The 27,028-nt window shown below is 40.9% G+C and overlaps 1 protein-coding gene across 5 annotated transcripts; it reads right to left on the reverse strand.

The window, feature by feature from the left end:
• Nucleotides 1–1,070: 1,070 nt before the first annotated feature.
• GGPS1 (geranylgeranyl diphosphate synthase 1) lies at nucleotides 1,071–26,694 on the reverse strand. Of its 5 annotated transcripts, none has more exons than XM_068410019.1 (4): nucleotides 26,556–26,694; nucleotides 21,836–21,928; nucleotides 12,527–12,597; nucleotides 1,071–8,651 (listed from the first exon to the last, which is right to left on the reverse strand). In XM_068410019.1, the coding sequence occupies exons 2-4, from the start codon at nucleotides 21,900–21,902 to the stop codon at nucleotides 7,890–7,892; spliced, it is 900 nt and encodes a 299-aa protein (XP_068266120.1). In that variant the 5' UTR covers nucleotides 21,903–21,928; nucleotides 26,556–26,694; the 3' UTR covers nucleotides 1,071–7,889. The 5 variants fall into 5 exon arrangements, with proteins under 5 accessions (XP_068266120.1, XP_068266134.1, XP_068266126.1 ...); XM_068410033.1 differs by lacking the exon at nucleotides 26,556–26,694 and adding an exon at nucleotides 25,829–25,894; XM_068410025.1 differs by lacking the exon at nucleotides 26,556–26,694 and adding an exon at nucleotides 22,391–22,456.
• Nucleotides 26,695–27,028: the final 334 nt, after the last annotated feature.

Genomic DNA, 27,028 nt, shown 5'->3' on the forward strand with positions numbered 1-27,028 from the left:
GGGCAAGCGGGGCCTGAGGCGCGCGCCCAGCCTCAAAGCCGCCCGGGGCGGGGCTGGGAGGAGAGGCCGGACGATGCAAGCTGGGCTGCCGGGGCGGGGTGGCTGTCACGGGCGTTACCGCCCGGCGCGGAGGGGAGCGGCGGGGTGAGGCACTGGCAGGGCCCCGGGCTTGGGCATGGGGGCCGGGTGGCCTCGGCCAACCTGGGAGTAGCCAGGAGGAGGTCGGGAAGTTCCCCCAGGGAACTGCTGCCGTGCTCGTGTTTTAAAGCAGCGCGGGGCAGACAAGCCGTGCAACTGTCGGTCTGATACCGAGCAAGATACTGTTATAACTGATTCAGCAGACTGCTGATAATTAGAAGCAAGCAATGGATTCAGCATCCACCAGCAGGGGTTCGCAGGACCTGCTCTAGTCAGGCTGTGCTGGCTGGGCCTCCTTGGGCTCAAACCCCTCGTGTGTTTGATTCAGCTAACGTCAGTGAAATCCAACTTGCTTGGCACATGTAGATGCAAGCAAAGAATATGCATTTTTCTGCCTAAATGCAAGTTGTGCGTTCAACAAAGGAAGTAAGGCCACATTTAAAGGCTGGGGCTTGCTCCTGGGAGACAGTGACTGAGCGGAACATGGCGTCTTGGTGAGCGGCAGTGAGGTCCCCTGGTGCAGTGTGTGGCCAGGGGAACTAGGGCGCTGCTTGGTTTTACATAAGCAAGCATACAGAACGGAGAAGCTCTCTTACCTCAGTACTTGGCACTGCTACATTTGTTGCTGCATTTATTTCAACATCCACTATTTGACAAAAATATCAATTAACTGGAAGAGGAGCCAGAGAAGAGCCATAACAATTAGAAAATACAGCTTATAAGAAAGGAACTGAGGTGTCCAATGTATGTAGATTAAGAGCAAAAACTGAAAGACTTGACTGTATTCTCTAAGTAGCAATTGCTGGGGAACAGAAATTTAGGAAGAGCTCTTCAGTTTCATAGAGAGAGGTATGACAAGATCTAATAGCTTTCACACAGTTCTGTGGTTATAAAATCAAAGTATCCTAGCTGACATTTTCCACATCTGTTCATCTCTGATGTGCTTCATATTTCAAAGTCTCATAACAACTTAATTCAAACAATATCGTTTGAATTTTGGGACCACAGACTGAAACAATCACAATAGTAAGTAATCAAGAAGCTATTTCCGTGCAGTGCCTCTGCTTCTATTACATTAGGTAATTCCGTACACTCTTTTGGGAGGCAGTGGATTAGTACTTTTTGCTCTGATTCTGATACTGATTACAGCAATCAAGTACAAGTATTTGGTAACACCAGTATATTCCAATCAAAGTAATCTGGAAAATATGTAAATTCTTTAGCATGTTGATGGCTTGTGTCTTCAAGCAACAGGCTTTGAGGGCGTGCTTTACTGTCTGGCATAAAGCAGCTGCTCCCCACAGGGGCATTCCAGTGAAATGATCTCTGTGCCTTTACCAAAGGTAATGTCTTGTCTTAGTCTTTGGGAATAAAAAGACACCCTCGTCCTTCTTCCACTCTGGTGGTGTTGCTGCCTCACCTGGGTTCCTGAGCCCATTCATCTCCTGCAGAGGGCACCCTTCGAACAACCTGTTCCAGTTTTGAATGACGCTACATAGACAGTGGTGTAAGTATGACAGCAGACAATGGCAGCAAGCCCTCTTGCTCTCCTTTTCCGACTCGTTCACTGTTCCTGAGTACAAACCTGAGAGCGTGCTCCACTTTGTTTGACTGCATGTCAAGAAAGGTGTTGAAAACAAGGAAATACTTCACTATCTTTCTGACCGCAGCAGCATGTTTGATAGGTAATTCAGCCATTCTCAGAATCCACACGCATGTTGTTGAATTTATGTATTCAGTAGAATGCATTTATACATTCAGTATTCTAGAAAGAATAAACCGTAAGTTATGCTATTCTCAATTTCTTTGCATTTCTTGTTTCTTCTGTTTTAGCACTGTAAGCAACAAATAGCTATAGCTCATCCAATGTACTCAAGAAACAGGACGGTCCCAATACCAATAAAACAACTAGACCAATTTAACATTTTCACCTCTTGACCTAGAATTGCAACTTCTGCATTTTATAAGCACCTAAGTGAAAAAGGATCTAACTTAAGAATTTATCAAACATTCATTTTGGTTGGTGTAAAATATAAGAGATTAGGTTTATAGCACAGTTCTTACATGTTTAGGAATAGCAATGACAATTCCTCTGCATGGTTTTTACTTTGACCTGTATACCCCATCCCACCACCAAAAAGAAGAGAGCATAAGTAGCAATAGGTTCTTCAGTTAAAGCCACAGAAAAACTGTAGGAGTTAGTTCCATGTTTCACACATTAGCTCTGCAATTATCTGAAATTCTATTTTTAAAGAACTTTGTGGGTTTTTTTCCTCGCAAACACTTTTTTTCCTCCCTTTTAATTTGTTCACATGGCTTTGGTGTCAACCCGATTTTAATAACTTAAGTTGGTGAAAAGTTGTCATGCCTCCCTCAACTAACAGAAGTTCACTGCAGAGTAACATATACTAGATTACAGCATAAGAACAGGCAAGTTTTTAGTGTGTATTTCAAAACAGCATAACCAAAAATGTATGCATTTGCCATTTTTCCTTTTTTTACAGACTTCAATAATTACGTTACTGAGTGATTAAGTAACTTATACCATATGGTCCAGAAATAACAAATGAAACATTATGAAGAGTGTGAAAATAATCTACTGTGATCAAGAAAAGATACAACTGCTTACTGACAGCATATAATTCATATACCAATGGAGCACAGAGTATTTTCATGGATTGTTTTGGAGTTCAAAAGCAGAAAATTGTCTATGCTTTCCCTTCACATCAGAGTTAGTCTTCCACAAAAATTCATGCCAGGTTTTGCAGTGTTCTCCCTGGAAGCATCATGTTAGGCCTTCTTGGAGTATCTCCCACAGTTCCCTAATGCTGTAGTAAACCAAGATGCTCCGTAAATGCCTTTTCAATGAGTTAAGTGAGAACTTATTTGTTCCATAGGGTACACAGGTGAGGAACACTATCAGGATTCATGTGGTTTAACCTGCATCTTTACTATAAATTTTGCAGATTATGTGCTTGAGTGAAAATGAATAATGGACTACTCCTAGCCACACCTCACAAAGGTGCCTTCTAAAGTAATTTAAGAAAAATGCTGCAGAAAAGGTCAACACTGGTGCTCAGCTATGATAAAAGTTATTCAGGAAGGATGTTAGTGTGAGGTAACAATCAAGTCAAGTAGGCCCGTAGCAGCTTATGTTCCCCCGCCTTCAAGAATAGAAAAATTGTTAAAGGAAAATACAGTAATGAAACAATGTACTCTGTTTTATCTGCACCTTTAATCAAAACCATAAGATGATATATGCAAGTTATATAACTATCAGAATAAATAATTTTTAGCTTTAGTATCTCTTACATGCTATTTGTAAGCAAGAAGTAAAGCTCAGGAAAACTAACCACGCTCTTTAGCCTTTCCTAACAAAGTGAACAAGATGCTGTAAAATGAGGTGAAATTACATGAGGTAGCCTCAGAAGCCTAAAATGGGTTTTCTTATTCTCTCAAATCCTTTCCCTGGCTCTGCTCTTGCCTCTGTCTACCTGCCAGCTCTGACAATCACCAGACACTTGCTGAGTGGAATAATTCATTAACCCAGACAAAAATTAACTCCTCTCCCCTAGGGCTAGTGAGTTAAGTTGTTCCAGAGAAAAGCCTAACAAGCATTAGCACCAAAGCAAAATAGGTGTTGAAAGCAAATGGGTAGCAGAGGGAAGGAGCTCAAGCTATATGGGACAAAAATAATTTATGGCAATATAAAATGTTACAGGCTTTAGCTTCTTGGAAAAAAAGTTTCTGGCATTTCAAGATTGCAGAAAATCTTGGATTACTTTTGTGAAGGCATACAATGAGCCAAGATTTAATGTTTCAAAATCAGACCCAGACTATTTTGTTTGTCCAGGATCAAAACCGAGTTTGATGGTATTGTGTGTGCTATGGTATTAGTAGCAGAATAGAAATATAGCTGAGAAAAGAAAAGAATTACAATGAAAGTACTGAGCAAATACTACAAAGAACATAGTAAATATCAAACCTGAAACGTAAAATGATAAGATTAAGACAGAACAAAGAGACACCTATATAGCTCTTGCATATGAATAAAAGCCTGTCCCAATTCAGCACTAAAGACGCATTAGAGTTCAAAACAGTTTTATGTAAGAAGGTTATATAAGAAAGCAAAAAAAAACCACAAATCCCATATTTTTATACCGTGTTAACAATAACTGGGGAAAGAAGCCATTAATATAGGAAATTTCCATAGCACATGGAGGCATTTACATAGTTCATATTTAGCAAAATCAACCATAAAGTTGAAGGCATAAAGTAGCAACTGTGACTTTCCCACTGCCATGAGCATTTTTAGGCCGTATCAACAACTGGCCAATACACATACGAAGTTGCTCTTAGTGGGTACCTGAACAGCCTGAGCTCAAAGGAAGAGTTGGAAGACAAGCCATCTCCTCAGAAAGGTCCTGAAATGATGCAATTTTCACTATAATTCATGGGGATAACATCCACCTTTGAAGAAGCAGACAGATGACCCATCCAATGGCTGGCCACTCAAAGACAGGTGACAGCATTCATTCACATCCAAGCAAGCACACAATCAGAAAACAGACTGAGGTAGGGAGAAATGCTGGAGACCGATGAGTATTTGCATTTCTCTTTATATGCACTGCAACAGCTAAACCCCCAAGAAACGCACTGGTAACCCGATCAAAGTAGAACTTGTTGGCAATGGTAGGAGGATAATAAGGGGAACAGTTCTGGCTCAAAGGGACTGACATTGAAACCAGCATCCCCTTTATTTCCCCACAGCAACTCAGACTTCCATTCTGCAGCAATGCACCTCTTGTGAAGATAAGGGAAAAAACAAACAAACACACACAAACAACTACTCCCTGCATTGTGGGAGACATAGCAACAGAGCACTGCACTTACACAGCTGAACTAATTCTGCAGCCACAAAAACTCTCATGCTTCTTTAAGGAAGTGATTTTCCTAACATGGCTTACCACCAGGAGCTTGTACCAGAGCCAATAGTGGAGAATATTGATGAGGATGCACAGCCTCATCTTATGGCACCAAATATAAAATTTACCTTGACTATGGAACATCATCACTGCTGACGCTCAATACTTAAAGATGCTCTAACAGATGAAGGGGGAAGATCCCAGCCTCTTCCAACTCCTGAATACATCAAGAAAAACCCTCAGATACCTCAGTTCATCAGAGCAATGACTCTCTGCTTCTGGGCCTTTTAAGGTATACCTTCAGGGTATGTTTTGAATATTGGTAACAGAAGCCTTGAAGGCAGAAGAGTAAGATAAAGCTGTATGGTTTCTTGTTGGTCCAGCTCTCTTTTCCTGAGATACTTTTCCCTTCTTACCCATTTGTGGCTTAAAGGGCCTGCAGCTGGAAAGCTTCCAAAGTACTTTCTCCTAAGTTAATGGAGGCACACTCTACAAGATATGGTACTAGAATAAATACTGGGGTGAGTTGCTAGAATGAACCAAAAGTGACAATGTAGCAGAAGTCTCAGAGGGTAGAGAAGTTTTATACAAAAATAAAAGCTACCTCATTAGGAAAGTTTGATTACACAAAACTGTTTACATCCAGCAACTGAGCAGACATGAAACGGTACTAAGTGCACTTTGCATTGTATATGTTAGTTACAATATCCTAATAGGCACAAGGATATCTTTTACAGTAAGACTAGGAGTTTCTCCTGAAACAATAGTTTTTTTCCAGTGCTTTCCCCCATTCAACATCAGCTGCAGCAGTGCTTAGAAACTCCCAAGACATGGCACAAAACAAACATTGTACTTCGCTGCAGATAGTATTTTCTTACAAAACATTAAAAATTTACAGGCTTACTACTAAGCACTGCAATTTATAAAAACAGAAATTACAATTCACTGTCATTAACATTAAAGACACCTTTCACCAACTTGAAGCTATTCAGTCCTGGCAACCAGGTCCATTCAGGAAAAAGGCTATTATTTGTGCCTAATCACAGAGCAGACCAAGATTCCTCCTCAGCATGCGGATAAAAGGGATAGGCTATCATCCATAACTACATAATGTCTCTGACTGAAAGCAGTCATCCTGAATCTTTTCATGCTTGATCACTTTCAGGAGAATCTTAAGGCTGCCCGGGGAAGACGTTACAATGACCTTCTTCAGACAGTTTTCTCAGTGGGCTGAGACCATGACTCTCCCTACTTTCCAGGCACAGTAAATGAACATCTGTATAAAGCTATCCTTCAGCTGTCAGAAGCCAAGTAGCTCTGGCCATTTCTTTTCAGAGTATGCTTGAGCTAACACCACTGCTCGTAGCACCAGTCCTACCTTTGATCCAAACCGTTACCTCCCTACACCAAAGTAAAGCTTTACATGGCTGTGAAGACTAAGGGAACTGAACCTGATTACAGCCAGCCCAGCCAAGAAGTAAATATCTCTGCTTACATTTTGTTCACCTTTATATATATATATATATATTTATATATATATATTTACACATAGATGAGCAGAGGGTTTTGTCACTTATCAGCTGCCCCCCCCAATCTAGCTCTCATTGCAGTTCTATTTCAGTATGTCTGTGTACATAACTTTAAAGTACTATTTAAGCAATTAACAAAACTGAAGTGGTATTATAGCTTGTAGAACAAGATGCTGTACTTTGTTTTAGCAAAAAAATTACAGAACTTGTCTCTTTGGAGAGACCTGTAACATGCCTCCAGATAAGAATTCAGGACAGGAATGCATTATGAATTGTGAATCAACTCCTGGAGAAGCCCCCCTCAACTGTAAGCAAAGATAGAGACCTGCACCAATTACAGTGCCCTAAAGTTAACCTGCTGTGAAGCCCATTCCATTTCTAGTAGCAGCTTACTATGTAGCTATTTACAGTTACATGTATGAGCTCTAATGCATAGATTTAAGTCCCTGGCTACAAAATATTTGACAGTTTAAGAGTCAAACCAGGCGATCAAAATTATTCACTGCAGAGCTGGAATCAGCAGCAAATTTATGCTTTGCTGATGCGATGGAGTCTTTTCTCTAAGGTACTTAGAAATCTTTATAAGGCTACAATTTCAGACTAAACATTAGTCTTATCCACATATCATAAAATCATAGAATGGTTTTGGTTGCAAGGGACCTTAAAAATCATTTAGTTCCAACCCCCCTGCCATGGTCAGGGACAATACTATCTTTCATAACTCACATTCCCCTGAAAATATCCCCAGAAGCTGGATAGGATATTCACTTTAGAACTTAAGTGAGCTGATGCATCTGTTCTTCACAAGTCTAACTTAGAAATATCATACAACAGTTTTATGTGCATTGTGGTTGCAAGTATCTTTTTGTTTTTTTAACATTGTACATTCTAGTTTACTAGAGCATTGTTTGAAAATGCACAACACACTCAGGTCAACCTGATTTAATTTAACACAGAATTTCAGCCAGAAACCAACAGTAGCCTGGTTAAAGATATGAGAGTTTTAGGCCTGAAATAATGCTGCTGATTGTGTAAAGATGATGACATTTAGATTTAAAACTTGTTTCAGTTCTAGTACATCTGCTTTAACAAAGCCATCTGTAAGAAGCTATAGTTAAGACTGTACAGATAATAGGGTATATATTTCAATACTCAGTGACAACTTGTTTTCAACAGTAATTTCTGTAACATGGCTACAAGAGAAAGTTTTAAGCAAGACTGATTATCACACCTCAGATAATCTGGTTATTTTCCCATTTTAAAGCAGAGTTTTAACCCACCTCCAGGAGATACATTTTTAATTTTCAGTTTCTTTGAACATTTTGCTCAGCTGTTGAACGAGTGCTACAAGCTCAGGGTTTCCCCCAAGTGACTCAATTTGTTTATAGGCTTCAGATTCAAGCTCTTTCAATGTATTCCGAGTGTACTCAAAGGAACCCACATTTTCAAGGTAATGTACACAGTATTTTTTTATATCTATGTTCTCTGTCCTTTGACGTAAAATGTTTTGCACCTGAGTACTTTCAGGTCTTGACCAAATTGCATGAATGGTTGGGAATGAGAACTTGCCCTCAGTTAAGTCTTCACAAAAACTCTTGTTTTCACTGTATTCTTTGGAGTGCAAGTTGGCATAGTCATCTCTTATTTGGAAGAAGAGGCCAAGTGTGTTAAGAAGTGGCTTTAAGTCTTTTTTATAATTTGAGAACAGCTGCATGAGGCCTACAGCTAATCCAAAGAGACCACCTGTCTTTTGCAGTACCATAGCTTTATATTCAGCTTCTGTAGGGCAGGTATAAGTATCCCTCCAGTAAATATCCAAGCCTTGACCTTTATGGAGTTCCAGAAGTTGACGTGTAAAAACTTTAACAGCATCTGGATGATCAAGGGTTAAAACCTTCTCTAAGCCAAGGAAATACACATAATTAGCACAGTTGATTACAGACGGAATTCCATAGATACTGTGTGCCACTGGAAAGCCCCGTCGTAGCTTTGAGTTATCTTCAATATCATCCACAAGTAGGCTTGCATTGTGCAACATCTCTGTCACTTCAATGATAACCTGTTACAAGAAGAGAAAATTATTAAGTCTCCCACTGTAATTTAACTTCCAGTTTTGCAAGACCTTATTTAAAATGGATAATATTTTAAAGAATGATATCTTCTATCACCAAGGTTCCCCTTTAGACCACTTGTTTTTACTATTAATACAGATTTATGAATCTCTTCATCAGCCAGCTTGCTCTAAGTCCTGTATCACATGGTCTGTCTTTTGTGCAATGTTTTCAGATTCAAAGTGAACTTAATCCCTGAAGTGTTTCCACTTGCATGGTCCTCTTCATTGTTGCTACAGTTCTAAAATATGCTATTGGCTAAGAGTCATGCAGTAACTGTTATTAGAAACATGAATTAGACAAGAAAAGCAACACGATGTTGTGACAAGTTTAGATTCACTAACCTGAGACCTCCCGAAGTCAGTTCTTGACAGTGTCATGTATCATCAATTAACACATTTGTCTCATAAACCTTGTTTTCATAAGTGGAGAGAGTTCATCTTTCTTTCCCCACACTGTGTAGTTATCTTCAGTACTGAGCTCTTAAAGGACAGACTATTCTCTGAAACATCATTTGGAAAATTCTTGGCAGAAAGGCAACAGCTACAACTTCTTTTGGGAAGCTTCCTACACACTTACTACTTGTTACTAGGTAGACCAATACCATACACCACCTGAGGTACGCAATAAACTGTTCAGAGCACCAAGCTTGTGGCTGAATATGTTTGACTAAAAGTGAACCTTAACAATTCCAAAGCAGGGCAATTCAACAAAAAATGAAGAGTTTTAACACTATATACTGTTTTTATTGCACAGCTGCTATGCAAGGAACAGGTATATTCACCACCTGCTTAAATGGAAATAAATTTAAGCATGTAGAACTGCATACTGTATAAACTCACTGCAAAACACATCTGATTAAGGTATGATTTTAAAGCTAATGAACCAATTACACTTGCTAGCTACAAACATTGCACTCAGTCAACATTCATCAGAACAACTGCTTCTAAAAAGTACTAAGGCCACCATTAAATAGTGGCAAGTACCTAGTATGGTCCTATTTGGTGACTGCTGCAGGAAAAAGTAAGAAGGACTTCACTGCAAGCATTTTCTTGAGCAAAAAGTCACCTAGTATTCAGTGACCAGCGTGCCAAAGATTAAAACCCAAAACCCAACAATCTAATTGTTTGTCCAAGATACAACTGCAAGAACAACCTACTTAAGAAGCACTAATGACTCACCTACCAGTTAGAAGTGAGCCCTACTTTGACCTGTAAAGATATGTTGTTGCCCATTGCCTTTAAATCGGAGGATAGAGTACTTGCTGAAAGCAACTTTGCATACCTATTTGTCTGAATATTCTTTTAGTCCATTATGTCATTCTCAGTACTATCAGGAAAGCTGCCCTCTATTCTGTGAATTCCTTGGATAAGCCTATTTTAGCATTTATCTTGCTAATCTATTTCATATCACTGTCAGTTTCATCAACTTTTGCAGCTTCTAGACATTTAAGGTTTAACTGAAATAGTGCTTCATGACTCTGTGTGTTTGAATTAAGTTATCTTGTGAACATAAGACAAGACAGTGTCAAAAATGCTTCAAAGTTGAAAGTAAGGAGCAAAAGTCCAGACAGCAGAAAAAGCTTACTTTATGAGACATCAGCAAGTAGCCTGTGGGAACAAAAAGACTGCTCTTCATAACGAAAGCTGAAGAACCGGTACAGAGTGTTATGCTTTTTCACAACCTAAGCCTATCTAATCAGTGGCTGCTGCACTATCACTCCAACACAGATTTCTACCTCCTTCCTTACCTGCAACAGCTTTAAAATTTGCTTGCCCCTGTGCTATGCCATTTCAGTGCCTTCTTCAAAGAAAGTTCATCTGACAAACCCCGTGCTCTCTAATTCAACAAGCTGAAGTGTCTCAGTGAAGCATCAGATGAGTACTAGAGATGCAGTTAAGTGGGGGGGGGGGGGGGGGGAGGGAAGAGAAGGGGAAAGAGACTTGACTGGGAAAAAAGTGAAATGGTGGAAGTCCAATAGTAAAACCAACTACCAAGGAAAAGTATCCTCAACTATATTCATCTAAATAAACTCCATGAAGACATATGAACTAAGGTAAAAAAAAGTCCTATAAGAGTACCAGAATTCAGATTTTTACTAAAAGAAATATAAATAGCTGGAAGGGAATCAGACTGCTAGACAACTGGGACATCTTAAGAAGATGCGAGATCTCAAAAAGATGAGTAGAGGTGGTCCTGCAGACCTCAACAACTTTAAGTTATTAAAATTAGTATAACTATGCACAAAAGCAGTAATAATTGTGGCAGGACGCAGATTAAAAGATGACAGTGTCTTGGTTTTGTCCTCAAATGACCTGAAGAATAAAAATATTAAAGTCCCATTACAAACAGCTTAAGCGGTAAAGGAAACATTAAAGCATCAGTTTTCTTCATAAAGATAACCAGAACAAATGGTCTAAGTTTTCAGTAATGGTTACATGATCATCAGTTTAAAAATGGCAGGGAGAACTGGTAACTTCTGTTCACACAGAGGCACTGCAGCTTTAGTTTACTATCGCAGATGAGAGAAGACAGACCTCTACTGTCACAGGTGCTCACCAAAGGGGCAAGAGGCAACAGTCAGACTGCAGCATAAGAAATCCCAAACAGACAGAATGGAAGAGTTTGTGCTCATGGAAGGGGTTCAGCACAGGAAGACAGGCCCAGAGAGGCTGCAGAATCCACATCCTCAAATTTTCAAAACTTACGCAACAAGCGTATAGTAGCTACGGAGCAAGCCCTCCTTTAAGTAGTGGGTTGTCCTAGATTAACTTCCAGAGGCTTCTTCCAGTTTGAATTCTGATCTATGATATTGGACTAAAGCCATGCATGTAAGACACAGGTTACCATATAATATATTTTATTTGGGTATGTAGCTGAGCACAAAGGGTAAAAAGTGTATTGCTGGAAGCCAGAATAAATCTGGCTAAAAAGTTATACTGACAGGCTGGAAAAGAGAAGAGTTACCAGATGATGATACAGCCTCTTCCTTCATAGTTTAAATCACTCACATCATTTTGCTACTTGAGGACTATGAAGTGTCACTCTTAAGCCTAAAGCCTTTAGTCCCCTAAAGAGGACTCCTTCACAAACTCTAAAGGTACTTCTGCTTACAATTAATGAAATTAACTTAGGACCAGCTAGGTAAGAGCCAAAAACCAATGGTTATTTTAATTCCTTACATTGTCTTGGATACAGCAAATCTTTTGCACCCTTGATATGCAGTTTGGCAAAACTATAGTCTAACAAAGAGGATAATTTTTCATTTTACAAACCAGTGTTTGAATACACAGCCATACATCTTGCACAGGTCTGTCCAACAGAAAAGCAAAAGAAAAGGAGAATTTCTCGTCTAATGCTTCTCACTAGGGAGTAAGGACTCTAGACTGTATAAGACAACCAGTTTTAGGTCCAGAACAAGAACTGGTTTATAAAATTGATTTAACTGCTGTCTTTGATATTCTTGTATCAAAATAATAAGATTTTATTTTCAACCACTGTATTTGTGTAGTTTACAAGGTAACTGTCTAGCTTCTTTCATAAGTCATAGAAAACAGTTATGTGAAGTGGATAACAATGGTAGCTGCTTATCTACAAAAGGTAAGAAAGAAGTAACTATTCTAGGTAAGGCAAGTCATGGAAGTAGTTTCTTTAGTGTTACGTCAGTCAAAGCTTTGCACTAAAGTTGTTTTCCTGAAAGTTTAATATATTCACAAACTAGTGCATTTAAGATTTCTGATAATTTAGGCTATGTAAGAGAATCATGTGTTATCAGTAGTCCTGGAAGAAAGGTAGCAGCCCTTTAAAAATAATTATCCAGTACCTGTATTTTATCTTCTGGAACATTCAGCCAGTGATTAAAGGCCTGTGACAGTTTGGTTCTTACTTGCTTACCTACAATAAAAACATTATAGGCATTTATAAAAAAAAAAATCACATAAAGTTCATTATTAGGAACAACAGTTTATCTTAACAACTTCATCTGATTTGAGACTAGCAAACTGATCAGTGTGATCACTTGAAAGCAGAAAATGTATCACAGTGTGTCACTTGTATCCTCGTATAAGCATCACAATTATCAGCAACTTCAGTTTCAAACATTTGCATTTAAACAGTAATATGCAAAGCGCATATTTACAGGGTACTGTATTTAGTTTTGGCAGTTTAATTAGTAAGTGATCCTGAGTACACTGGTAACCTGTACAATCAGCTTATTACTTCTGAGAGTAAGCCCTAGTTCGCCAGGCACATTGATTTTGTGTATGTAACAGATTAAGCAGTTTCAATTATAATTCACTATTAGTTGAAGAGATGGATATTTGTTGAATATCTAGTTTTCTCCATTTTTAGGTGTTTCTCCTGTAGTACTCTTCACTTGCTACTGACAATTTGTAAAACAGGAAAGTGACATTTGACATACTATGACATACTATTCTAAACGAAAATCTGAACAGAACATTCTGGACAGAATAGAACTTTCCAAGAATTCAGACATTTATCTTCTACCCGAGAAGTCTACCTATGAATAACAGGATTTGTTCTGTTTTGGCTAAATCTAGTTTGGTGGAGCTGAGCAGTCACCCTGTTTCTTAGGAACAAAGGACAAGATCAAAAGTCCAAGTTTAGTGTTAAAATAAGCATTAGTATTCAATCCAGATACATTTTACATAACAGAGATGATTTTCATAGAAGTTAACCAATGTGCCTTTAAATTATTGATGCCAGCTTTCTTTAATAAATTGCTAGGAGTCATGTACAAATACATATTCAGTGTCTACTAATGATCAATATGAAATAAAGTCACCCTCTACCCACACTGAGACAACGCTGCTCTGAACTTTGAGAAGCTCAGCTATGTATAAGATCTTCAAATAACTGCAAGACAGGTTTAGATAAACAGCTCTGCATATGTGGCTCACATCAACAAGGCCTTTGGAAAAAGTTTTAAATAAGCTTCAAAGCAGTGCAACCTAGACAGTGGGTTCCATATTACTTGTCTCAAGACCTACTGAGAGACGTAACTTAATGATTCTGCAATATTAGTCCTCATGTTGATGATGCCATCTTGCCTGTAGCAAAGAAATTTCAACATTTGAATCTCTCCTTAAGGCTTCTCTATTGCTGTATGACCAGCACATACAGAACAGAATAATAAACATTGGTAGATCCACTTGCAGTGACATACCCTTGAGAAATTGGACTGAGGATTTTTCCTTTTCTAATTAAGTCACCACCAGGTAAGCAATAGCTTTGTGGTTTGGGCTCTGTAGCAAGGGTGATAAACTTCCTCCCTGGCTCAAAGGGCTTCAATTTTTGTCTCAGTTCTCGAAGATTTCCACTGCTTCTCACCACCACCTTCTTTTGGTTTGCATTAGAAGAGACTAACAAAAAGGTGCTTCTTTTTCCCCCAGCAGCTTTGTCCACTGGCTCTGTCCTGTGTGAAAGGGCACTGTTACCCAGACATACACTATCATTGGCTTGCGTTCTCCATTTCTGTCTTCTGTGCTCAGTTTTAAACACTAATAACTTTCTGCAGGAGGGAGGGATTGTTTTGTCTCTCAAATAGCAGAACAGATATTTTAAGGTCCCCATGTCAGACTTGCTCTCTATCAGGAAAGTACATATCTAGTTCTAAATTATTTTTTTAAAACCTGTTTATTTAAATAAATAATTTGCTGACTTAAAAGTTCACTGTTTTAACACAGGTAACCAGAGCTCAAATTTAAATACAAAATTAGAGTAGTGCCCAAGAGTTTAAAAACCTCTTACATTAACTAAGCACCACCACTAATTCAAGTTAGACCTGCTTCTGACAACATCTCCTGCAGATACTAAGGATTTTAAACACTTAAGACACTCAGATCTCCGCCCTTTTCCCCATGTGGTTAATCAGATTTTGGCCAGATTGGTTCCCTGATCTAACTCACTACACACTTGTGACCACCAGTACTGCACAAGGGAGCATCAGTGTCCTGCATCAGAGGTTCAATATTTTAAGATAATTGCATTGAGTTAACTGAGGAAAAAAAAGATTGCTCAAAACTATTAATAGACAATAACTGTCACAAACACCTGTCAAACTCTATGGCTTGCAAGGTAAGTATTAACAAATATTTCAGTACATCCATAAAGAAAACTACTCAGAGATAATATCACACTCAAGAAGTGTACCTTATCTACAGCTGTTTCTTCTCATCTAAGTTACATCGATACAGACAATGCCTACTTTTTTACACTAGGCAGCTAATTCTGTTTTTTTTTCTGAATGTTTCCGAGAAGATACAGTTAGGGAATACTGACGTTCAGCAACAACTGTTTTTTTCATAACGAGGAACATAACTACTAGCACACACTCTAAATGGATTACTAACATGAACAGTATTTAGCCACTTCAGTTCCTTAGCACAGACAGCATTTGAGTTGTTAGACTTGTCTACCTTCTAAGCAAGGCTGTTTAGACACTGGCTATCCAAGGAAAAACCAGTATCTGTATAGTGAAACATTCATCTTTCCTTTCATAGGTGCAGATTTGCTTGTGTGTGCCCCTTTAAAGGAACATTATTGCTACATAAATGCTATTTTATCTTGTTCTGGAGCCAGTTCTACCCAGTATGTGATATCACACCAATTTTCTGTATACGTGTTTTATGCCTACAGCCATGCTATGATGGCAAAAGACCAAACCCCTCTGATACGGGTCTCAAAAGCCTAGATGCAGAAGCCTCCATTACTTGCAACACCTCTCCTCTCCCCAAACTAGACGAGACAACAATCCAGGGACACTAGGACAAAATTAAAAGGAGTAAAAATTAACACCAGCAGAACTATCTAGTTTCTTCAGTCACATGTCACTGCTCTGTTAATTATTCTAAGCAGGCTATTGTAAAACTGAAGAATATAGAGGTCTAACTTCCAAAATTAGAAGCTCTACTGACTGTACAGAGCGATAATAATAGACATTACTGCACCAAGCTTTTATCAAAGTTATGCTAAATGCATTCAGTTTAATCTGCTTAAGATCCAAATATTACTCAAATCAAACAGCAACTATGGAAAGCTTTTCTTCTTAGTAATGCTGGGTGGAAAATGCTAGAAAAAAAATATTCAGAACGTAATAAATTCACTCTAATGAAAATCCTTCTACAGATAAGAATGTAAACCCCTTATCCTTGAAACAAAGATCAAGTTAGATTAACGATATTGCACTGAGGACAATTGCTCCCACCTCTTTAGGTAGACGAGATACTTCTCTGAAAAAAAAAAAAAAAAACACAAACCAAAAAACAGCCTGACTTACTCTCTATATACACAATTGTTCTAGTGACAGGTACAGACCCAAAACCCACAGACCTCCAGCTCTGGACAGGCTCCTGATTGGTATTTCTTCACTCTTGCTGCATTCAAGTGACCACAAGGTATGCCCTTAGGGCAGCACCCTTACAGTAAGGGTACATAAAAGGGCTAGAACAGCATGGGAAAGAGCAGAGGGACTATTAACCTAGCCCTCCTTTAGCCTCACTAAGCTAATTCAACTCATTAACCCAGCAGAAAACTGTCTGCATTTTGCTAGGTTAGCTTTCTGCCAGCTTTATGTACTGAGTCAGCTTATGAAGTGGGTCTGCCAGTGTTAGTACAGGGTAAGCAGCAGATGCTGAGAGCCAGGGGAAAGGAGCATTGCCCTTCTGGAGGAAGCAAGCTACAACATTACCTCATCTATATTGTACACTTTTATGTTTAGCTCTGTCCTCTGACAGATTAGGGCTAAATGGATAAATTCCCCAAGCAGACCTCCCCACACAGCTACAAGAACACCACAGCCAGCATAAGTGAGCTGCACGAAGACAAGCAAACAGAGCAGGCCCATACACTTTTAAGCCTAGACAGTCGCTTACAATGGATTAAAGTCACTGTAGAACTGTCTAGTTTAACCCCCCTGTACAAAATAGGGTTAACTAGTCCAGGGTTGTGATCCCAATTCTTGCCTTGTTCCCTCCTCTCAGGATCCTGAATGCCACCATCTCGTGGTCACTGCAGCCAAGGTTGCCCCCAGTCTTCATGTCCTAACCAATTCTTCCTTGTTTCTAAGTGTGAGGTCCAGCATAATGCTTTCCTTCATCAGCTCCTTGATCACCTGCGTTAGCAAGTGGTCATCAATGCATTCCAGAAACCTCCTGGATTGCCTGTGCCCTGCTGTGTTGCTCCTTCTACCAGATCATGAGAGACTTCAGCTACCTCAGTAAGACCAGGGCCTGTAAATATGAGGCCATCTTCCAGTCATCTGAAGGCCTCATCTACTTCTTTCTGCTCAGGTAATCTGTAGAAAAGACCCACTATAGTGTCACCCCTATTGATCTGCCCTCTAACCTTAACTCATAAGCTCTCAACGGGCTTATCATGACTGCAGGCAGAGCTCCATGCAGTTCAGCTGCTCTTTCACATAAAAGGCAGCTCCCACTCCTTGCTATCCCACACTGCCTTCCTAGGCAGTCCATATCCATCTACTGTAGCACTCCAACTATGCTAGCTATCCCACATTAGATACCCCAATAAAATGGCAGCCCTGCAACTGCATGCAAACCTCTAACTCCGGTTTATTGCCCATGCTGTATACATTTGTGTAGAGGCACTTCAGAGAGGCACCCAGTCTTGCAGATTCTCCAGAACTGTGAGACCTTCCCCCATCATGTCCTGTTTGTACTTCCTTGTTTGAGTGCGTACACCTGGGATGGGCTGCCTTCAGCTCTACTCTGTTGATTAGAAGGTGTCTCTTGTCCACATCAGCCTACACCCTTTTTTTGCAAGTTCACCATTTCCTTACTTGATTGTGGATAGTCATTCCCTCTATTGTAATTTCTAGTTTAAGTCCTTTCTTGCCAAGCTGCTCAGCCTGTTGGCAGAGACTTCCACCCTGACTTGGGCAGGTGGATGCTATCTCCTCCTGGTAGTCCTTGATCTACAAAGGGAGTCCCATGGTCATAAAACCCAAATCTCTGCTATTAATATCAGCTGTGCAACTACTTCATTGTTGACAGGCAGAATCTGTCTGTTCCTCTTGATGGTGAGGGGAAGGGGGCTGAAAAAAGCCACCCGGCTTCCTGTGCTCTTGGCCCTCATTCCAAAAGCCATAGTTATGTTTGATAAACTCTCTTGCTATATCCATGGGTACTTAAGTGGAAGAGCTGCACGGTTAAGTAGTCTGAGGGTGAAACATACCTTGGCAGTCCCTCTATAACATCCCCCCGATCAGAGCTACCCAGAAGCAGCAAACCTCTCTATGACAGCAGCTCAGACCCCACAGGAGGCAGTCTACCCACTACTTTCACTTGCTGCTACCACCAGGTGCTGGTCTGATGCTTTGTTGTACACAGAGCTTCCAGCCATGTGTCTTGTTCCAGTGCACTGAACCTATTTGGCAATCGCACATCTGCTACAGGAACAAGAATTTTTCTCCTGGTGCCAGAAGCCATCAGGTCCCAGCCTTCACCATTGTCGGAGTATCCATTTCCCAACCTGATATGCACAGTTTGTTCCTGCTCCTCCTTCAATATACCTCGAGGTTTCAGGCTCTTGAACCTGCACAGTCTTGCTCTTTTTGTTATTTCTGGTGCTGTGCAGCCTGCTGACCCCCTTTCACTGCTCCTTTGCTTGGTGGCACACATTTGCCACCACTGCACACCTTCAGGGGCAGGGACATCACTGCCTCACCCAGTGGGTGCCTCCAGGCATCCCTGCAGCTCAGAACCTGGAGAGCTGCAGCCTCCCTCAGGAACCTGGCCCAAGTTGAGGCCTCTGATGTGCCAAGTGTAGTTGTGCCAGTGGCAGGGATCATGCCCTGTGCTACTTAACTCCTTCACCAAGCTGGTCAAGTTCAACAACCCAGCAGAAAAAGCTGAAAAACAAAAGCCAGTCTCGATTGTTTAGCTTCCTAAACAAGCCCAGGAAAGACTGCAGCCAAGACCAGAGCAACGCACATGAAAGGGAAGATGTGCAGTCATGAATGAGATCAGGACCTACCCCTTTCAATACCAAGATGTTGACCATATCAGTTTTACTGAAACAACATACGCTCCTTAGCGCTGCAAAAACAGCTACTGCTGTTAACTCAGCAATAAAAGATTCATCATCTGTGGGAATCAGGCCAAACCACATAGGAATTGTGAAAGTTAAGCCTGTTTCTTGCACTTTGTTTACGAGACTAAAGGACAGAATACTAGATTAAGCAGAACACTGCTATAAACTAGTACAGCAATGTTCTACTACAATGAGATTTTACAAGAAAAGTTACTGTTTCAGAAGTTATGTTCTCCCAAGCACTAAATTCTGCTAGTCAAGGAATAAACATTAATTACCATACTCGCAATTAAAACAGCAACATAGTAAAAAAAACCTTAAGCCTAGTAGTTTCTCTATCCTAGTGCTACTGAAATCAAAGAAACACACAAGCTTAGTTAGGTATCACCCCCAATCTGTTACCATTAAAAGCCCTACTTCATTAATGGGAAGCAGAGTAATCAACTTCCTCTTGTATTGAGGAATTAATCCTTAACAGTTATAAAAAATGTGTTTTTACACTACAGACAACATTAGCAGGCATCTTTTTTTTTTCCCCAAACAACCTTAATACTGTTACACAATCCCTTTTTATATAAACAAAGTTTGATATGTATCTTAAATTCATTCAAGTTCTCATAGGTTACTAAACCATTTGGAGAGTTTCTTTTTTTAACTTGTCTTAAAAGACGAGCAACTGGACTACTGTAGGACCATAAGTGTACATATTTGATGTTCAGCCAAGCTTTCTGCAACAGCCCGTCAGAGCTCAAGTTGATCCAACACAGAAACAGCTCCTTGTCCCCACCCTTGTGCCAGCTCACTAACAAGGCAAGAGAAGATTAACCAGGCAAGTTTTTAACAGGTTAGGTGATTGATACTACCTAATCATTTGGTTAGCAAGCTGAGAACTGGCACAAGTGAAGAAGCAGGAGAATACTGCCAGAAGCATAAATAGGATGGAATGAAACTGCCTCTTCAGCAAGAGCTTATTAGATTAGCACAAGCATCTCATTTGGGTTCCACCCTAATTATGAACAGCCAGCATATGCCCAATTTTTCCCCCCTCAACAAGCACTGGTGCTCATACTGATTCCAAGGTTCACACAAGTAACTGGCTCCTACTGATCTATAGTTGGCCATAGCTGACTTTGGGCAAAGCCACAGTGTTTCAAAAACAGTAATCATCCAGCTATATGATTGTGAACCCTCACCGCTTCACCTGTTAGTACAAGCCTTCCACAGGCACACCACTTTACCTGCCCAGTTTAAGAAAAGTCTTCCCTTTTGAATCATGTCGTCATTTCTGCATAGAGAGAACTGTATGGTCTCTCACCTTCTCCCAAACGTAAACTAAATTAACAAGAGATCAACATGTGAAAGTGGACAATTAGATTTATGATACTTTAGCAAGATAGGATATTGCACTGTCAGCAAGTACAGTATTATATAAACCGTTAGTATAGTGTGATCAGGGTTGAACTCACAAAGTACAGGAATTTAGCCACAGAAGTCAAGGTGGGAAGGTTAAGTGTATATCCTAGATGCATCATTTACAATGAAAGCTAACTGAAGAGCTATTAGTCAGGCACTTTTGCCTATGGAAGCTTTTTTTGGCACTTCTTGTCTGTTGTATATTTCCTACTAGGAAGCTGAGCTTTTTTTTGCTGGTACCTACAATACCTTAAAAAATAATTAGCAGCTAAAGATGCAGAGGTGTTACAATATGCCTTGGTTATATGAGATAATCTAACCAAAAAGCACACTTAAAGATGCTATTGGAGGAAAGTAAATTTCTTCAGGACCAGCTCTTCGAAAGCTCTCTGGAATATCATAGACTCATTCTCAAGGTAGTTCTCTAGCAAAACCACTAGCGAGTTCAACATATCCAAATGGAATATACCATGAGGAAATGGGAAATGAACTTTCTGGCATTAAAAAGGCATGATACTGCTGAATTCTTTCCCTTTCTTATTTTTCAGCTCAAGTAGTGCTAACTGCCAAGTCAAATGAAATCACTAATGTAGATAAGACAATCCTGGATATTTGTAGAGATTAATAATGAAATTCATTATACACAGGTATAATGAATTAGGACCCACAGAACCTACCCTGCTGATAGCAAATGTGCAAAAGCCACTTAGTACTGTGCCTGTAATTCATTATGCTACTTGTCTAGACAGAAGGTCTTCTACCCCAGTCAGACATAATTTTGTTCAGAATTATTTTCCTTAATATGTATCATTTTTTTATCTTCCTTATCTCCATCAGTATGCAATATAAGCTGGACAGAAGGCAATTACGCAATAGTTCCAAGGACAAAGTAGTTCCACCACTATTTTTACACAGGTAATCACTTCAATAGCTTGCAGGGTCTTCCTTAAACTTTAGGTGTACAAGTAAAAGCCACAGCAAACAATCTGAGTGTTTAGTCAGCAAAGAGGCTTCTGAGAGGCATATCCACACAGTAGTTCTCTATCAAACTGCCTCCTGAATTCTGCTAAAATAGGTACTGTTCAAGACTGAAAACTTCATTTGAATGTGTTGGTAGTGACCTGATACCACTCAAGGACTGGCTGATCCTCTGGCAAGTGAAGCAATCCAGGGACAGCTGATACTGGCCATAAGAATGCCTGCCTCTATACATAGAAGGGAGAAGAAATTACACAAAAGAAATAGGCTATTAAAACCTAAAAAAACCACACACAACTTATTGAGTCCAGTACAGCAAGCAAATAAACTGAGGGCTGATGATGTTTTGTCCTTTAAGTATGGGATCAAGTCTTCAGTACTTGCCCTTATCAGTTTTAAAAAGCAGCAAGTCAGCTACTCTGAATGGAGAACAGAGTAACTGAAATACTACTTACACAGCAACAGACTCACTCAAAAGCTATTGTACCCATCTCACCAAAAAGGGTGGTTCTACAAGAGAAAGAAAGAAATATTGAAAAGTGTTACTTTTAATTACTCTTAAATCCACAAATCAAGAATGGATAAACTTCTTGGCTTATACTTCCTGAGACAAAAGATGCTATAAGAACAATTTTGATATTTAAAAATGGCAGAGTACAAAGAAACTTGCCTGGTAGTTGTAGTAAATACTGGTATGGCTCCAGGATTCTTTTAGATGTTTCATCCATCCCATCCATTTCTTTATTTCATAAGAGGTAGTTCACTGTTAAAGAAAGTGTTATTAACACTATTCAGATCAAAAATTAGGGAAGTAAAAAAATAGATGCATACAATTAATAAAAAGTTAGCTGACTTCAAGGTTAGGTGCAAATACTCCAATTTTGAACATGACACTTTCAGTTAATACTACCTTCGCTATACAAAAAAGTTTCCTGGATATCATTTAGAAAAGAAACAAGCATATGTATCAAAATGTTTTACTTAATTATTCATGAATAGTTTAAACCAACTCCTAGGCTTTGTTTGCTCTGACTTTTATATGCATTAGAGGGCTTATATGATAGAGAAGCATTTAAAACATAAGCATTTACAACAATGAAACTCCACTGTAAGTCTTTAGAGAAGACACTCGGCACATACAAAACCTCACATGACTGATCCGATTAGACCTCCCTAAATGCTTTCCCCATACAGAAGTGGAGACGCCCAAGAGCAGAAAACATACCTTGCATCAAGGCAACCTAAACAAGTTGAACACTAGCTTCAGCCTTCTGACAGAATTCTTCAGTCCTGTTTTAGAAAGCAGGACAGGAATATACTGTTTTCTTACCTCTGTTTAAGCATACAGACATCTTTATACACTTTCCCATATACTATATACATCATAGACTCTTAGATAAATCTTTTATGATCCATTCCCCACATAGCTCAACAATTTTCTACTGATTGTATTTCAGTTCATGTACCTTTGGTCATCTATATCTGCATTTTTTTCAGACTGTTTTCTGTAATAGATTTTCTGTCCTTTCACCTCTAGCCTTCCTTGCTGCAGTGCAGATGCAGCAGCTCAGAACAATTCTTCTAATGTCATTTTAAGACAGGAACTGCAGCAGTAGCATAAAGTCTCATGCAACTTCAGCATCATTTCTCAGCTACTTAGCTAGCATCCTGGAAAGAACGTACTTTTTGCCCCTGGAGCAACTGAATGGTTATATAAATTATCTGTAAAAATAACTATTTTAAAGTGATACTTATAAGTATGGATTGATGCATTTTTAACGTAGGTACATTAAGGCGAGTGGTTAACATGAGTGGGATAAACTGTTTCACACTTGCTCAACATAATCCAGCAATACTTTCCCGTAAAAAACTCAAAATATCAACATTAAGATCACCGCTTCCTCTTAAGCTACCCAGATAAACTGCTGTTCCTCAACTTTCATGACCTTTCCCTTTCAGTACAGCTCAATCAGTTCCTGTCTGCTCCCATTCCCACCCTCCACACCCATAAGTATTTGCAGCAGTCCAAACTTGGGAACTGATCTCCATTACTAACTCTTTTCCAAGCTTCAGTTTGTATCAATTCCTTTATTTGCTTCATTGCATATGTTAATCAAATGTATCAGCACTTCAGGGGCAAGAAAGGCTATTTAAACAAACACAGTTGCCAACAAAATGCTCATAAGACTGCATCTTTTGGTAAAGTTTTGCATAGCTTCTTAGCAGTACAGCCTTCCCATCCTATCCCATGGTGTGCCAGCACAACTAGCTATCAGGCCACACAGTAATCTAAATCACATCTGACACCCTCAACTCCCTATTTTGTTTTCAGCTTGTTGGTATAACTGAAGGGATAGGAACTGCTTTTAAGACAGCACTGCCACTGAGAGCCAGCTGTCAAACTGTACCCGTACATATCAAGGATAAGTCTCAAAGGACTTCAGTGAGGAAGTGAAATCAAAAAGATTTTCGCAGTCCACCTCCAGATGTTTTAAGCAGAAAGAAGCTGATAGAGATGGATATAAGGAGACACTATCAACTTAACAACTCTCCTGTGACTATCGTTTGTCAAAACGTCACATAGATGTTTTAGAATTGAAAGTGCCTAGCTATCCAACAGAGATGGGAAGAGATGTTAGGGTTGGAATTCCTTCTCTGTAAAAGTTTCTGCATAAATCTTAAAGTTCTTCCTCTCCTGTCAGGGAATTAGGAGGTTTCTTGCCTGTCTGTAAGACATCAAGACAATATTCAGAATCCCCAACTAACTTAAAATGTGCTAGTATTACACAGCATCAAACTAAATCTTCGCATTTTTTAGCACAAAACTTGATAGGAGTCCACCTGAAACACTGCTTATGAGTAGAAAATTAGTCAGGCACTTCTCCCACAAGTGCCAAGATTTTTTTTTTCATAGATAAAAGGGAGGAAAAAAAAAGCTCTAACAGGCAAAGAGTGGATGGTAACTTAGCTTAAATCACTATAGTTAAACTTTTCTAGACCGCTATGCTACCTTTACATGAAGTGAGAGCTAACCTCCGCTATGGAAAAGAGGAACAGTCTGATTATTCATCAGACATGCACATATTTAATACACCCACCAAAACAATAACAGCAAGCAGAACTTCCCCCAAACTCACACAAAGAAAGGGACACTAGATAAAGAAATATGTAAATTAAGTTGCTTATAAAGGCCTGTAAGCAAGAATACCATGATGTGAGACTTGTAATTTTACTGCTCTTTGCACAAAGTTACCACATTTGACACACTTGGGAAATGCTTGCTATTAAGGGTTTCCTACCTAGGTGACTGACCAATTTGCTATGGAAGTTACACTGTTGCAGAAAGTCATCTAATAAAGACCTTTAGAGACAAGTTCTCAGCACCGCCTAATAAAAAGTAAAAATGCCAGGAGTTAAAACAATAAATGAAAGGGAATGCAAAGCCTTTTGTTAGTGTAAGTGCAATAATTGATTACATTTATGCTTATTCAAAAGATTAAAGCAGTTAAGGCGATTTTGCCTTTTAAACCAGTACATGGACTTGCTGCATTTCAATTTGTGCATGACCGAGTTATTTTTCCAGTTATTTCTCACTATCCCCAAATAAACATACTGAACAGCTGTTATGGGCACAGGCCATGCAATCACAGAGGGCCTACAGAACTGTATTTTAGACTGCAACAAACCTTATCTCTAACGATCTCTCTGAAAACACACAAGACACTAGATTAAGATGGTGACATGGGCTTCCATAAATTAGAACTACTCTAAAACTATCCTTGAAGCTGTGATCTAGGAGCCTTCTAGCGAAGATGCAAGTAATATTATATCTAGATTACATGCTAAGAAAAATCTTCACTTTGGAACTTCGTAAAACAGCTTCTCGCCCCATCCCTTCTATCCCATTCTACAGATTATTCTCCCACTCCTCCAAATTAGGGGAATATGATCACTGAAATAGTCCAGATTAAATATACAGACAGTATTTTAAAAAGCATCATCTCAGTGGCTCCAATTACAGTATAATTACATAGAAAACAACTGAGAACCACCAAAGGAGCAAAGAGCTGAAGTGCAAAGCAACCATCCAGGAAGTTCTTAAATTGGCTCCATCACAGACCTTAATGCACCAAGACACTGGTTTCATTGTAACCAGTGGGGGAAAAAAAAAAAGGACCAAACAGGGGATGTAGAAGTGAGGTCTCTTTCAGAAGGAATACACAGAAACTGCTGTGAATGTGTGTTGTTTTGAAGAGACTATCAAGCCTCTTAATACAAATGTAATTCGGACACGATACTTGTCACCCTAGTCCACATTCTCATTCTAATTGCAGAGTCCTCTTTACAACCCCTCCTAGGCTGATACCAAACAAAACCTTGTATTCAACTTAAGGAAGGCAACTTCCCACACGTGGAAGGACAGTCACATGCCTTCCCCGAAGATGCAGCTAAGCAAACAAGCAGCTTTCCCTAGCTGCAATTTCAACGCTAACAACATAACAGCAGGAACATACTGTTGCTGGAATTGTGCTTCGATTTTAAAAGGATTTCCAGACATAACTGAGCATGAATACTATAAAAGCCAGACAACAGCACCTCGGCTGTCAAAGTCACTACGCTGTGACAGCACACAGACAAGAAGGGTTTTAAGCTTCAGACTGACCTGAGGACAGAAAACGAGTCAGCAGAAACCGTGACTACTTCTGAATCGCTTCTCAGACTAAAATTCACATTTCACAAAGAACATGAAGTTGTTACCCTGCTTGCAGGTGCTGAGGCAAAACATCACAGTCAAACCAAACGAAATAGGGTTAATTTTTCGGAGGCCAACGCAAGAGCTGTAAACGCGGCGGAGGCGGCAGAGCCTCTCTCGCTGCTTCCCCAACTCACAGACGAGCCGCCCAGCCTCGCCAGCGCCATTTTAGATAAAGCAGACCGCGAGCAGAGGGCTCCTCGCTCCCCCTACCCGCCGTCCACCCCCATTTTCTCATCTGCGCTCCCGGCAGCCGGGCTCAGCCGCCGGGGAGGGAAGCGCCGCCTGCCGCCAGCCCGGCCCAGCCCCGGCCCCCGAGCGCTCAGTCAGTCAGCCCGCCCCGGCGACAGCGCCGCTGCCCGTCGGCACCGCCCAGCACTAACGGCGGCCGCCGGCTCCGGCCCTCCTCGGCCCCTTCCCGGCCCCCTTTCGGGCAGCCCGCCAGCGCCTCGTGGGCGGGGCGGCCGCGGGACCCGCTCCCCCCGCAGCCGGGCTGGCCCCCGACGCCCGACACCGCACAGAGAAAGACCGGCTCCTCCGAGGACCGCGCCCCCCTCCCTCCACCAGCACCTCCCACCATCAACGGCCGCCTAGGGGCAGGCAGCGCCCGGCCTTAGCCCGGGCAGCCGCCACTCACCTCGCCTCCACCACCAGCCGGAGCCGCGCCCCGCTCCCCTGAGCAGCCTCCGCTCCCGGCGCGGCAGTGGCGTTAGCAGCCGCGGTCGCTACGCTCGGCGGGAGGAGCACCGCCCCCTTCCGCTCCGCCAGGCGCCACCTTCTCCTCTTGGGGGAAAATGCGCCACCAGCGCCGCACCGCGCAGGCGCCAGCCTTGCCCCCTCGGCTTATTAGCATTCGGCGAGGGCGCCGGCCCCTAGCGGTGGCCGCGCGCGGTGCGCCCTGGGAGATGTAGTCCACCCACCGCGCCGAGCCGCTTCTGGAGCCGGCAAGAGCGGCGAGCGGGAACTGCGTCACCCGTGAGCGCGCTCGGCGCCGAGCCTCAGTTTCCCCAGCAGTGGAGAAAAATGATGTCAGTATTTCCGATGCGGCGGCCAATGGGGCTGAGGGAAGGGCGGGCTCTGCAGGCCGGGGCCCAATGGAGGAGGCGGGGA

This window comes from Nyctibius grandis, chromosome 1 (genome assembly GCF_013368605.1).
Source record: "Nyctibius grandis isolate bNycGra1 chromosome 1, bNycGra1.pri, whole genome shotgun sequence".
Lineage (NCBI taxonomy): Eukaryota > Metazoa > Chordata > Aves > Nyctibiiformes > Nyctibiidae > Nyctibius > Nyctibius grandis.

Excerpts from the sequence above, each read along its gene's own strand:
- GGPS1 (XM_068410019.1), bottom strand. The coding sequence starts at position 21,902 with ATGGATGGGATGGATGAAACATCTAAAAGAATCCTGGAGCCATACCAG. Across the intron at positions 12,598-21,835 it reads GTATTTACTACAACTACCAG|GTAAGCAAGTAAGAACCAAA; the intron begins GCAAGTTTCTTT and ends TTTTTATTGTAG. Across the intron at positions 8,652-12,526 it reads TTCCAGAAGATAAAATACAG|GTTATCATTGAAGTGACAGA; the intron begins GTACTGGATAAT and ends TTCTTGTAACAG.